At 37.1% G+C, this 15,023-nt stretch overlaps 1 protein-coding gene across 1 annotated transcript in view; it reads right to left on the reverse strand.

Annotated features, from left to right (window-relative positions):
• Positions 1–328: 328 nt before the first annotated feature.
• PRP4K (pre-mRNA processing factor kinase PRP4K) overlaps positions 329–15,023 on the reverse strand; it is a 50,419-nt gene continuing 35,724 nt past the window's right edge. Inside the window, exons 8-15 of the mRNA XM_065398579.1 lie at positions 13,810–13,900; positions 12,949–13,096; positions 11,751–11,888; positions 9,111–9,264; positions 3,462–3,576; positions 2,730–2,881; positions 2,027–2,113; positions 329–803 (exon numbers count right to left, since the gene is read on the reverse strand). Coding sequence (XP_065254651.1) covers positions 600–803; positions 2,027–2,113; positions 2,730–2,881; positions 3,462–3,576; positions 9,111–9,264; positions 11,751–11,888; positions 12,949–13,096; positions 13,810–13,900 — 1,089 coding nt within the window. The 3' untranslated portion in view covers positions 329–599. The remainder of the gene's footprint in view (positions 804–2,026; positions 2,114–2,729; positions 2,882–3,461; positions 3,577–9,110; positions 9,265–11,750; positions 11,889–12,948; positions 13,097–13,809; positions 13,901–15,023) is intronic.

Below are 15,023 nucleotides of genomic sequence, written 5' to 3' on the forward strand. Positions count from 1 at the left end.
TTGTTCCAGTAAAATAACATCTTAAACACCGGTGATGTTGATGGTTTAGCTTACCTTCAGTGTACTGAAAGTTGTACACAACCTGCTTTAAAAGAGGAGACCATCCCTGCAGGCAGGCTCAAGAAGGAACAGACCCCCTTCGGCACTGACTACACCAAGGGCATGCTGCTGTGGCCTGCACACACACACCTAGGAAAATGTGAATATAAACAGCATTTATGCTGGCCATTTTTTAAAGACAAAAAATGAAGCCAAGTCTGCTAAGAACAAATCAACCACCCAGTATTACTGTTCTTTTATAACAAGCTTTTTTTTTTTTTTTATAATATATGAACTGCAACCATATACATTAGCATTGTACTTGTGTGCAGTCTTGGCAATTAAAACAGTTCTACAGTGAAAATTTTCACATAAGACACAAACAGAATTACTCTAACATTTCTAAAAGAAATATCAGCCTTGGTGTTAATTCAAATATATCATTCTTCCTCAACTTTGCAGGGGAAATATTTATGTTTATATACATTAATAAACTGCTGTGAAATTTCTTCAGTCTTTGTATCTTAACTACTCAAACCCTTTGGACTTCTTCATCTGATTTAAATTTTTTCCTGGATGAAGGCGTGTTGCAGAGCCTGGTTGATGCTAATCCGTTTGGCTGGGTCTAACATTAGGATCTGGTCCAACAAGTCCTTTAGCTGATGTACTTTTTTCCGCTGGTCTTCAGGGAGTCGTTGGCACCCAATCAAGTCTGCTAACAGGTCCTTGGTTGGATTAATGGTGCTCATGACAGTAACTTTTTCCTAATATAAAAAGTGCAACCAACATTTACTTCAATATAAATTAGCACTGTTACTAAAACCACTATGAGCACAATAACAAGCACATATTCCAGTTAAAGAACTCTCTCCCCACTGTTATTCCTCCTAAATTTACTGCTGTCCAACACATATTTAGTGTTGTAACTCTTATGACTGTAAATGTTATTTAAAGAAATACTGAAAACTGAACATAAGACTAATAAATGTGCTTTATGCCAAATGCATTCATTTCCTTGCACATCTCATTTAAGATCTGCTTCTCTACATTTGAGACTCAGTGGATTAGTATACTGAGAATTCTAAATGAGAAAGCATGTTATATACTTGCCAATTTGATGCATTCTTAGGGTGCACTCTAACATTCAATGGTACACATTATAATCCCTAAGGGCATATCTACCCTACAAAATTATGTTGGCCTAAATTGCGTCGGCATACAGCCATCACAGTCATTGAATTGTTTTTGCGGTCCACACTATGCTCCTTGTGTTGGTGGTGCATGTCCTCACCACAAATGCTTGTACTGACTGTACTGTCAGTATGGGGCATTGTGGAATGGCTTCTGAAAGCCAGTAACAGTCGATGTAAGCAACACAGTGTTTATACTGACACTGCATCGACCTAACTACATCAATACTGACTCTATGCCTCTTGTGGAGGTGGAATTTTTAAGTCGGCATAGTGGGGCAGTTATGTTGACGGGAGCGAAATTTTAGCATAGACGCTTACATAGTTAGATTGACGTAAGCTGCCTTGCGTCGACCTAACTCTGTAGTGTAGACCAGGCTTAAGGGAGTATTCTATAACAAATATTTCACATAAAAGTTGCACATTTTCTAATTTTAACAAAACAAAGGAAGGCAGCACCATTAAGATTTATTCATAATTTCAAGTTAAATTTATACAAGGTTAAATTATATGAAGGAGTGTACTCGGTTTATGATTGAGAATAACCAGATTTTTTTTTTAAAACAAATGCAAAACCATAGGGAAATTCCCTGTTGCTAGAACATAAATTAACCTATCACAAACTGTCTGCATTCTGCAGGGGAAAAAAATATTTTAAACAGCCTTTACAACGTATCTTGGTACTAGTTAGGACATTAATTAATAGTTCATTAATTACTGAATTTCATAACTGAAATATTGTTACAGTTAAAAAACTTTTAAAAAATTACAGTTCAGTTAGTTCATTTAAAACTTACCCTTTCCGTTACTTTGTCTACTTCTATATACATGAAGTTGAGATTTTGATCAAAGTGTTGATCTTTGAATACACCTTTTCGGATCATCTGAAAATAAAACAGAGGCAGAAGTTTTGTAAAGTTCTTTGTCTTGAAAACTTCAGATTTTAGACTCATCATAACAGAAGATTACATCTACTGACTTACAGTAATATGAATTACTTAACACTTTTAACAGTCTTTCAGAGAACAGTGAGAAATGACTAGAACATAAGAACAGCCATACTGAAGCAGACCGATGGTCCATCCAGCCCAGTATCCTGTCTTCTGACAGTGGCCAATGTCAGGTGTTTCAGAGGGTCTGAACAGAATAGGTAATCATCAAGTGATCCATCCCCTGTCGCCCATTCCCAGTTTCTGGCAAGACTAGACTGAATAAAATGTCACTCAAACCAGCTGGATAACACATACAGTTATCTTCCATTTACTTACGTGTTTTATTTTTTCAGCTCAGTGTATAAAAGAAGTTTCTGTTTTCACTTAACACTTAGTCTATGAAAAAGAAGTCATGTACTTTCACGTCATAAAATTTATAATCAATAATTCTACAGTCAAAAGGCTGTTATATGCTCGCTGTTAAGACATCAGACCGAATTCAATGTTTACTATGATGCCCATTACTGCAATTTCATATGAGATTTTAAACAATTTACACATTTCTTACCTTGTTTGGCATCTTTCCTTTGAGGTCCATGGCAAGTTTCAACATATGGTTATTGGTTTTGCCAGGAAACAGTATTTTTCCTGTATAAAGTTCATATAACGTGCAGCCTACTGACCACATATCTATACCATAATCATAGATTTTGCCTATAACTGAAACAGAAGAGTTTTCTGATTACATCAGTTAATACCACAAAAGCAGGCATAAACATAACATACAACAAGAGTAAACAGATCCTGTAAACCCTGATTTAGGAGCTACCTTAAAACTCATATTCCTAAGAGGAGGAAAGTGCCGAAGGAAGAGAATGAAAGTCTTTCCATTTTCCCATGACAGTGGGCTTTAACTGTAACCTGCCCTGGCTTCCACAAATAAAAAACAGTGGAAACTGTGAACCGAAATTGCCCATCCCCCCCCCCCCCCCCCCCGAAAGGTCATGTGAGCTTCTACTCACCAAAGTCTGTCTGTTCTGCCTCTGCAACATCCCAAATCCCTGCCCGACTAGGACCAAACAATGAGCATCTCAAGCTCTCTTTCACCAGATGCTAGTGTGTTCTGCTACTGACAGATTGTGGGACTGGCTACATTAAGATTATTGTTTTAACTTTGGTTTTAGTTTTTAGATTATCTATGAAGCATCAATGTTCCGAATACATATGGCCATGAATGATAATTACCAGTCAAGTATTTACATAATTTAAATACAGAGAGAAATACGTCAGATAAACTTACTAATTTCAGGAGCTCGATAAAATCTACTGACAAGATATGGTGTGATGTCATTATCTGCAACATGTGAAGCTGATCCAAAATCACAAAGCTTTAATATGGTTTTAGATTCATTCACCTGCAAATTAAATAAAAACTTTACTGGCACAGTGACAGTACATAGATTGTCACTGATGCTGTGATAGTACATAAACTGTCATACACCAGTAACAAGACAATATCAAATCATCCAATAATCCCCTCAACTAACTTTAATATTTGTTCCCCCCACTCTATCTTGGTTCCTTGTATTCTAATAAAACTATAATACCTTCTTAAACTGGAAATGACAATGAATGGCACGTCATAAAAACTACTGAATTTAAAATTCATTTTTACTGATCAATTTGACTAAGTTTACAGTTGTTTGTCTATAAACTGAGAGACCATTAAATAACATTTCCAAATTTATATTGTCTCTCTACTTATATCAAATGCACGCGCTACTAGCCCATAAAAAATAATGAGTTAATATGATTGACAAAAAAAATTAAAACCATGGACAAATATGTCAAAGAACTGTGTGTTCATTTTTTTTTTTTAAAGATTTCTTCTATGTACACACTAAGAATGACACCTGGTGAGAAAGGCTGGAATCTGCTCCCCAGGCTGCCATTCATGAGCCCGAACAATGTGCAGGATTAATAAGTGAAGATTATTTACATTCCAGTGTGTCTTTCCCCTTCAAAAGAAACACACACACAAATTCTGAGCTGAGGCAAACTCAGCATGCGCCTCCCCCAAATACAGAACCAATACACATTTCAAATAGTTGCAGAGTCCTTGTCACTCTTTCCCCAGTCATCAAAGAAATGGCTCTTCCTTGCCATATTTGGCTTGATCAAAAGTTGGTCATATAAAAGGTCCCGAGGATCCCCTAAATCTTCCCCAATCTACTTCTCTAAAGCAGAGTTTCTCAAACTGGGGGTCCCGACCAAAAAGGAGGTCGCAAGGCTATTGGGGAAGGGGGTCACAAGATCACCTTTTCCCTTGCCTCACAGCTAGGCAGCCGAAGAGCAGTGGCTGCTGGTTGGCCGCCCAGCTCTAAAGGCAGTGCTGCTGCCAGCAGCAGTGCAGAAGTAAGGGAGGGGATGGTATGGTTACTTAGCTCTATAGGGATCTGCACTGATGCAGTGAAAGTTATATCCAGTACCAAGAGTGGGGTGGGGAGGGTCATCACAGCCTGAAATATTTTCAAAGGGAGGCCCAGCAAAAAAAAGTTTGAGAATCCCTGCTCCAGCGAATTAAGACAGGGTAGCAGCCTGCACAGAACTAGACAACATTCCCTGTCTGAAGATCAGTCCAGAATGTGCTCATGTAATGAAGGCACATCATTTTCCACTCAGAGCCCAAGTGAGTCACCTCTGCAATGCAATCCAATGATCACAAGGAAAGAGCAACCAAAAGTCACTTCCATACCTGGATAGCATGAACTGCAGCACTCAGCTCTGTTGCCAAACCAGAGAGCTGGCTAAAATTCTCACTCTCTAAATCTGGTATTCATACATCAACTTACTGTGTCAGTAATAACAATGCACATCGGAATTAGTAGTTATTAGCTAATTAATATTACATAGTTCATGTCATTTTTCGGGTAAATATTCTTATAGCTGGAAACATACAGCCTCTATTAGATTACCATACCACCAGTAAGTCTTAAATACCTCATATGCAAATGAAATGAATCAACTATAAGGACTGGCCAAAAAAAAAAAAAATATTCTAGAAAGTTTTACACTGTTTGGAATAGAATTCATGCCTCCAATACAAAGTTAGAACATTTGTTGAAGTCGTTTACGAACATAAATATTCATTTTGTATGTACTGTAATAAAATTTAGAATCTTTAATATGAAAAAATATTCCAGTAGGACATATATATTCAAGTAGTCAGAAAACATATTATTTTATTATGTTATATTATTCAGCTTTCACAAGTTGAACAGGCATTTGCTAAGATTAAAGCAATGCACTTCAGTACTTTTCACACAAGTTTAAGTGTGAGACCTCACTGCACTCCAGACCTTAACTTTACAGTCACTTGCCTCTGAAATTTTTTGATGGCTGGATTTTCTCTAAGAAAAAAGGGGTAGGGTTGCATGTGCATGTAGTTTTTTGTTTCTGTTTGTAAAATGAATGGAAAAGTGAAAACTAACTTATACACTGAAAAAAGCAAAATTCTAAATTGAGCCAGAACTTCTAGTATGACTAATACAAAAAACACCAAAGGGGAAAAGCATACAAGAATTTTTCAACTTGTATTCAGAAATATTTGCAAAAGCTGGAGATGACCCTGAATAAACTGAAGATAACATCATAAAGGTGAGAACTTTATTTTTCTAATAGAACATATTGTCCTGTATGTGTGTAAATGGCTAGATGCCATAGAGAATTCCTTTATCAAAATGAGGATCACATTGATAGCTTGGATCACTGTAGTTATAGGAAAGCTGTAATTTCTAGGGGTTGCTGACAACTCATAAAAGGACATTACTTTTTTTTTTTTTAAATGATACTTGGATGTGAATTGAGGCCTTAAGATCTTTCACAGTTTGATTTCCTTTTTTAAAAGGGTGCACTTAAGGCTTCTTGGGCAGAAGAACTGAAAGACAGAATGCTTATTTTAGGATTCCTTACGTAAAGCCTTTGCTTTTCACAAAGAGGTCTAAAGATTAGCTTTAAAATATTTGGACAGTAGAATTTTTACTCATGTGGGCACATTTTTAAACTCAATATTTTAACTATGTCATAGGTGGAAACCTCTTTCAGTCATTGAGTAAATAGGAAATTTTAGAAATAGAAAAAGCCTTATGTTCTTGCCTGCTCACTTTTTTCAGACACATCTATTTGGTTAAAATGATTATACTACATTGTCTATTAAATTTATTACAGATTATTTCAACCATGCTAATAAGAAAAGATACAATCATCTTGGGGGAAAAAATGTATTCTCATTCTGTGGCTGGACAGACCACGAATTAGTTAAGCCAAGCTCAAACTTTGTAGGGAACATAGAAGAAAGTTCTGATTGAACCTTAAAATGTATAATATAACCTGTCAATCTGAGCACTTAAATTGGTTTCTGGATACTTGGGTGGAAAGCTAGAGTAGGAGTTTTTGGACCTATTCCATTTAACTGAATCCTCTTCATTATTTCAAGTCTTTATGATCCTTTATAATACTATTATAAGTCATGCTTCTAAGCACTGAAATTATTTCTTAGTTGATCCTTTCAAGAGAACAGAGGGAAGGCATCCATCAGTTCAAATTAGTCAGACTTCTCACCTTAGATAACATTAAGGGAACAATTCAGATTTCCTTCAGGGGATTCTAACTCAATATATTTGATTTTTAAAAATGTATTTAAGAAAAGCTATTTTAACACAGTTCAGACAGAGAGAGAGAGAGATATCTATAATATAGTCAGGTTAAAAAGATTAATCTCTTTGAACAGTCGAATTAAACAAGATAATTAGGCAAACTGGATTTTTCATTCATGCAAGCTTCAGAATTGGGAGGGGAGAACCAAGTTAACCCCAGCTGTGCCTTAAGGCTTGTCTACACTTATAGCGCTGCTCTAGCGTTAGAGACGATGCTACCTATGCTGACGGGAGAGTGCTTCTACCATCAGCATAGGTACTCCACCTCCCTAAGTGGCTGTAGATATGTCGACCAGAAAAGCCCTCCCATCGACACTGTGCTGTCCACTGGGGGCTAGTTTGGTTAACTACATCACTCGGGTGTGGATTTTCCACACCTCTGAATGACATAGTAATATCAACAAAAGTCTGTCGTGTAGACCAGTGGTTTTTAACCTGTGGTCCATGGACCCTGTGAGGGGATTCTCACAGAATACGTCTAAGGTTTCCAAAGGGGTCTGGCACCTCCATTTGAAATTTTTGAGGGGTCTGCAAATGAAAAGAGGTTGAAAACCACTGGTGCAGACCAAGCCTAAGTTAACTTGACCATTAAAAACAGCTTTTAACATGTGTTTTTATAGAAGCAGAGCCAAATTTGTTATTAGAGGCTTCAAAGGAGTTATACACTACATATAAATTTGGCGCCCTCTCTTTTTTTTTTTTTTTAAAAGGGGCCAGGGTATAAATTTAAGACTATATATGGCCCTCAAGCCAGTGATCTGCATAAAGCTCAAGGGTAGAATATGGTTTTTACTTATTAAACTTTCAGGTATTCTCTATTATTTGTTCAGTATCTTATTGTTCTACTCAGCATCCCTCCATGAAAAAATAAGCTCACATTTAAACCTACTTATTTCTGCCCTTTGTTGCTTGCTTAATTTTGTTTCTCTATCTTCCCATTCTTTTATTCTCCTTCTTTCTACCCCCTGCATTTCTTTCCCTACAGCAATTCCAAATTCCTCCTTTGTGAGTTTCACTTCCACCACCTTCCATCCATTAAAGTAACCAGCACTTAAATAGTTAATGTTAATATTTAAAATACCATGATTATGCTTTAGAGCAGCAGTTCTCAAACTGTGAGTCAGGACCCCAAAGTGGGTCACGACCCCGTTTGCGTTAGACTTGCTGGGGCCCAGAGCCGAAGCCCCAGCCCAAAGCCTGTGTCCAAGGGCTTCAGCCCTGGGTGGCAGGGCTCAGGTTACAGACCCTGCTGCCTGGGGTTGAAGTCATGTGGCTTCTGCTTTGGCCCCCACACTCAGTGCAGTGGGACTCGGGTGAGCTCAGGGTTTGGTCCTCCCTCCTGGGGTCGTGTAGTAATTTTTGTTGTCAGAAGGGGGTCGTGGTGCAATGAAGTTTGAGAACCTCTGCTTTAGAGTTAACACCCCAATACAATTAATGAAGGATAACAGAGGGAGTTAATGGATCTCAGATATTGTTTCAAATTGATGCACACTCAAAAGACAGTTAATTGCTTACACTAGATTCATATTCAGGTTATTTTCACAACCAGGAAGACTAGAAACTTACATTTTTAAGTAACTGAAAGCTCAGATTCTGTAGTATTTGAATCTGTCATGTGGCCCAAAAATACATCAAGTGAACCAGAAGCAACCTGTGTTCTGGTGTTTAACTCTGATGACGCTTTGCCTATCCTCTGCTTCAAGGGTATGGGGAAGAGAGTTTAAGGAGTCTTTCCCACTCCCCTCATACAAACAAAAGGAATCATCTCAATTTAGAGCCAGCTAGCATGTTTGGCTCTTGCAGCAGACATGTCTTTGCTAGCACCCTCACAAAAAGGGAGCATTTGCTACCATTATCTCAAAAGAAATCAAAATCTTTCTTCTCAGAAAGAGTGCTTCCTTACTTTGCAATACTGAAGCCCTCTTTTTAAAGAAGTATGAGTGGAACATGAAGGGGTATCTGGGCAGTTGCTGTGTTGGTTTAAAGGATAAAATCACAGGTTACGTTTAGTGTTAAAAGTTTTTTGATTGGAAGCAGAAAATATTTGATTGAATTACATTTATTTTCTTATTTACTATTTGTACCGTGACAATTAGATTTGTCCTAATGCAAAATCAAAAACTTTTTTTCGGAGTAAAGGATGACAAAATTTGGACTTTATAATTCAGATAACACCCTTTTCAAACATACATGTATTTTGTACAGGCTGTCTTTTAGTGTTAAATATTACTTACCAAAATATTGTCTGGTTTAATATCAGCATGTAGGATGTTACATCTTTTAAGTAGTTTTAATGCCAGGAACAATTGCTGGCTGTAGGACCGTACAGCTTTAATGTGGAGACCGACATCCTTTCCATACTTTTTCAGTACCTCTCGTAAATTCATACTATTTATGTATATAAAAATTATAGGAAAAATATTAAACAAAGAATAGCGTATTCATATTTTAAACATCAATTTTAATGTACAGAAACTAATTCTCTTTTAGGCAGTAGGAAAAAAATCACTTAAACCAGACCAACTTGAAATAGATTCCTTGTCATCAGGCCATATACTGAAATAAAAATCTCAGCCAATCAGAGCAAGAGATTCTATACAGTTACTGACATGACTGCTTATCTAACAGTTATGCAACTTCATTAGGATTCACTGAGTGTCTCGTGTGTAAAAACTATGATAGTTTCTCAACAGTTGTATGGTCTTTGTGTAAATTTTCTCAAGGGGCAAAATAGGGCAGGAAAACATTGACAAGACTGGGACTTGGGGAGGAGAAACAGAAGCTGAGGTGGCCATGTTGGTTGTTGGCATAGGCAAATAGATTGGCTAATGTTTATAAAACTAGCAGAACAAAGGGACTTAACAGCCAAATACAGCACAGAATTTGAGGACAAAAACATTTCTGCATGCTGATAACTTGTGGGTGCTCCATAAAAAACAACATCCTTTGGTCTAAGTTTATTAGTCTAGTTGCGACATGCTGTACCTCAAAGTAGCATCCTGCAACCTCCATATTCATCATTCACATATGGTTGTAATATTTAAAACAAAGTATGCCATGTAAGATATCATATGAAAGGTCACGATCCACTGAAACCCACTGTTCTGTCAGAATATGTATATCATTAGTGGGTATGAAGTTATGAGATTTTGCTGCATGCTTGTTATTGAAATACGTTGTAAGTTTGGAAGTTGTCCACTGCTAGTTCTCCAGTGACAACAAAGGAGGTGACCAACACCTGGGCGGGCACTGAAAGATCACCACAACCATTAATGAGCAGGGGAGTTGTAATCAAGGGATTTACAATGCTGTAAGAGGCCTGCGCAAGCATCACACAATGGGAGACGGCTCAACTTGGTGACTCAGCAAAGCCCACCAGGACATGTCTCAGCAAGTGTTTTCCAGGCACATGGACTGAGGATATAAAATAGAGGACAGTGGCGTCATGCTTTTACCCTTCTCCTCCCCCACCTACACCGGAAGCAACAAGAATGCTGGGAAAACAAAGATTTGAACTGAGAAGACTGGTCTCAGGGGAAGCCTGCATATTAAGATCTGTGGCCTGCCTGCAATATTCAGTGGGTAAGAAAAACTGCTTGATCCAAATAGTGCCTAGTCTAACAAGGTTTAAGATTTAGACTACGCACTTACCTTTTTTTCCTTTGGTAACGATCTCTGACCTTTTGTGCCTACCACTTATAATCACTTCAATTCTATCTTTCTGTAGATAAATCTGTTTTATATTTTACCTAAAACAGTGTGTTTTGGTTAAAGTGCTTGGGAAATCTCAGCTTAGTTTACAAAGGCTAGTTTGTGTCCTCTCCACATTGAGGGAGTGGCAGACTAGGTAATGAACTTACACTGGTCAGTCTTCTGACCAGGGCAAGATGGTATAGTTCTGGGGTGCAAGGCTGGGGGTTTGGGAGATTTTCTGGTGGCTTTCTCTGTGTGATTTGAGAGTGAATCAGGGAGCATTCATGCAACTTAGCTAGGTGTGGGGCTCCACATGCTGTTGTACTGAGTGATAACAGTGCCTGGAGGGGTTTGCTGCTTGTCACTAGCAAAGCAGTGTGAGAGACAGCCCAGGCTGGAGAGTTAAGAGGGCACAGCAGTACCCCAGTTCCAGGTTATACCCCAGGGATCCCATCACAGCATACAATTATTACTTCATAAACCTCAGAATCACTTTCCCCGGGATACATGGAAAATTACTTGACTGTACACATACAAAGCTTAGGATTCATAGTACTCTGATAGTCTTGGTGTAGAAATGTAACCCCAAAAGAGTTTTTTTGACATTTTTGAGTCCACTGTCATAAAATACAAAGTAGAGAATCTAGTCTGTCACAAGAAACCTGAACATTTATACCATTTTAGAGGAAAAATTAAAGGTCGAATCACTCTATTGATTTTCTCTGAATGTATCCTACGTGGTTGTATACACACAAGTAACATGTTCCCAAACATACTTAGCAAATGATATGAATGCATTCTGAACCTCTGAAACCATTCCAGATGAAGAAGGAACTATGAATATTAGGAAAGAAAAATACAGTGGTAAAAAGAATGGCCAATTGTCAGGACAACTCGGGGCAGGAATACTAACTGATACTATTTTTAATTCATTTTATTGTAATGGACCAGATGTCACCCTGACATTGTCATTTTAAGTAGATTAAAATAGTGTGGTGGTACTCTGTATATCTGTGAAGTGGTTTTTGAACTGATTGCCTTAAGTAAGTTTACGACATATTAAGAGCAGAATCTAAAAAGTCCAAATGTAAAGAAATTTTTCAAGTTAAGAGTAAAAAAGATTAAAATGCACTTAAACCTACTTTCATTTTTATACACAATTCAGTACATATTCATTTTACCTGAGTGGTTCAAATACCAGACAGAGGTGCTGTTTGTGATAAAAATGTCTGAACAATCGCAGACAATGAAATTTGTCATCAGGATCTGCATCATTGAGCTTCTTCAAAAATTCCAGTTCTTTGAGACCAGTTTTTTGCCTAAAAACAAAGAAATACATTTTTGGCCCAGAACTTATTGAAATTCTACACATCACATCCAACATGAGCATTAAGTTGGCTGGCTCTCAAAATGTTAGGAAGGCAGTAACAGTCTTATGTTTAACACAGCCCTAATAGTCAAAAGATCTAGGTTTTAGTCTCAACATCTATTGTCTTTGGCAAATAACTTGACCTTTTTGTGTTTCATATGTCCATATAAAACCTCTCTTTGCCTTTTCCTATATGTAAAATGGGGGTAGGACTTCGCCCTACCACACAGGGTTGTGAGGTTTGACTCAATGCTGGGTTTTGAGAGAGTTGCTGTTTAAAAAAAATAAAATAAAAATCAATCCAATATCTATTTAACAAACTGTACTATACTTGTTAGCAAATCTTTTGCTGAATGGGTTGCACATGATAGACAGTTCACTTAATATTATTTAAATTCACATCCAGATTCACATTTAAATATAATCTGTGAGCTAATCAAAGTACCACGGTCACTATTTTATTTTAGAGAATTTTTAAGAGTCTTGATTCAGTACAATAACTTATTTTAATTAATGGAATAACAAAATAAGACATTTTAAAATCCCTAGTTAAAATAGATAGGGGAGGTTTACATTGGAAATCCTCTTCATGGAGAAAGGAAAGGAAATTACAAAAGCAGTGAACTTTAAATTCACAGTATTGCAACTATACTGGATAATACCGTTTACTGTAACATTTACATTACTCAACAAGGGACTCTAGGTCTCAAAAGAGCTGTAAATAATTTACTTTCCACGTAGGCAGAGTCTTACTCCTCTGCTACCAAATATTCATTAAAATGTATAATTATGTATAGTAATCAATTGGATGTTGATTGCTATTGACTATGATAGACCTAAGATTATTTCACTTGAAACATCAAGTGGGAATAAAACCAAGTACTGGAAGATTTTCTAGAAAAAAATTTCAATACAGATAATTAATAAGATTATTATTAGCCCCACCTTTATGACTAGATTATTAGTGCGGTAAATCTCATTATTTTACTATTTAACAAAACATGACTTACATAAGTTCATTGTTCCTGATTATTTTGACTGCCACTTCTTGGTTTGCTCTGGCCATATCTCTGGCTCGCACTACGTTACTGAAAACTCCCTGGCCAGTGTAACCATAAACATTGTAACGTTTATCTAGAACTTCACCTATGTTAACACCTAGGAAAGAAAATGAAGAGGGAAATAAGATAAATTCTGAGCTAAGTACACAAGTAGAATAACTGACAAAAAGAAACTTTTCTGTATAGTTCTGAAAGAAACAAAGATACACAGTGCAGTCACTTAATTATTGTGTCAGGTCTACAGTGCTTTGTAGCTAGGTTTGTGGAAATTGTGGGGAACTGAAACTGTGCTTCCTTTGGTCAGGAGTCTTTTCATAAACAATGTTAGAAGTTGCATGCCCATTTCACCCCATTACAAGAAACGTTTCTGTTGGTCTCTATTAACTGCTGCTGAGTTTAACATTGAGTAGTGAAGAAATGTGCTCACTGAAGCGCTTCCATTCTGAGTCCTGGGTGACAACTACAGCACGATGGGCATCAAGGTTCTTTGCATGCTGTTTTTCTTGGTTTCAGATCATGGCAAGCGTGCTGACGTAACCCTTCCTTCTGGAGGGAGATCTCATGGCTGTAAATAACTTTGGATAGGTTTTAATTTTACTTTGACTGTTAGATTCTGTGACACACCTGTGAGCAGTTTGACAGAGCACTATAGTGCAGGAACATGCAGCTGCTTTGGGTGAGCCACACTTTAAGTGATGGCACTGTGGTATGCAATTTCAAAATAATTTTGCAAATCTTTTTAATAAGGTGCTTTTACATTTAGCAACCCTATTTTAGACAATATAAATTAAGTTAGCAAAAAATACTTACGATAATAGCCTTCTGCATCAGTCCAGTTATCCCTGAGATTGGGGTTTTCTTTGAAGTCTTTTCCAAAGCCAGCAGCCCTAAGACGAGCACTCTGAAATAAAGCGGACAATTAGCTTTTCTATTATATTCAAAATACATTTTTGTATATAACTGTGATTTTTCATTACACTTGCTTATGAAAACTAGAAATCCATTCAGTTATTTATCATCTCATTCCTAACCAATATTCTTCTATTTCTACAGTTCAAATAATAAATTGACCTTTTAGGAAAGGAAGTATCAAACACAAAATATCCCTTAAGCACCAACGTATGAGAATTATGAGAGAAAAATCAACAGAACTACTACTAAATAGTACAGATATGTAAAGCTTTCATTGCTACCATAAGTAAAATTTAGTAAATCATTAATGTACACTCCTAGTAACACACAAGATTTGTGGTCTCTCTCCCCCAGCTTCTGGTTTTCCTTTGTTGTTAATGGAGTGGCACTACAATGGCTTTTTGTTATCCCTTTGTTTGTGGTGAGACCACTTATAATTAAAGAATGACATCTGGTATGAATCATTAATTCCATGATTTTTATATTTTGTTTCCTTAAAAGAAAAATCCATCCTTGACACAGCCATTCCCAGTCTCTATTCAAGCCTAAGTTAATGGTATCTAGTTTGCATATTAATTCAAGTTCAGCAGTTTCTCGTTGGAGTCTGTTTTTGAAGCTTTTCTGTTGCAAAATGACTGAGTCATTACACAGATGGAATCTATTTCCCCATGTTAAGTATCCTCACACCTCTTGTCAACTGTCTGGAATGGGCCATCTTGATTATCACTACAAAAGTTTTTTTTCTCCTGCTGATAATTGCTCATATTAATTAATTAGCCTCTTAGAGTTGATATGGCTACTTCTACCTTTTCATGTTCTGTATGTATATATATCTCCTTACTCTATGTTCCATTCTATGCATCTGAAGAAGTGGGCTGTTGCCCACGAAAGCTTATGCTCAAATACATTTGTTTGTCTCTAAGGTGCCACAAGTACTCCTGTTCTTTTAGTGGTGCTAAAGAACAGAAAGCATCAAACATTGTGGGGGATCTCAGGTTAGGAGAGGAGCCTGCCCTGTTACAGAGGCACACCTCCCCCCTTTCAAATACTAAACCACCAGGGTAGTCCAAGACAACAGTATACATGAAAGGAGGTAGGATGCTAAGTGCCAC

Source organism: Emys orbicularis, chromosome 2, assembly GCF_028017835.1.
Source record: "Emys orbicularis isolate rEmyOrb1 chromosome 2, rEmyOrb1.hap1, whole genome shotgun sequence".
Lineage (NCBI taxonomy): Eukaryota > Metazoa > Chordata > Testudines > Emydidae > Emys > Emys orbicularis.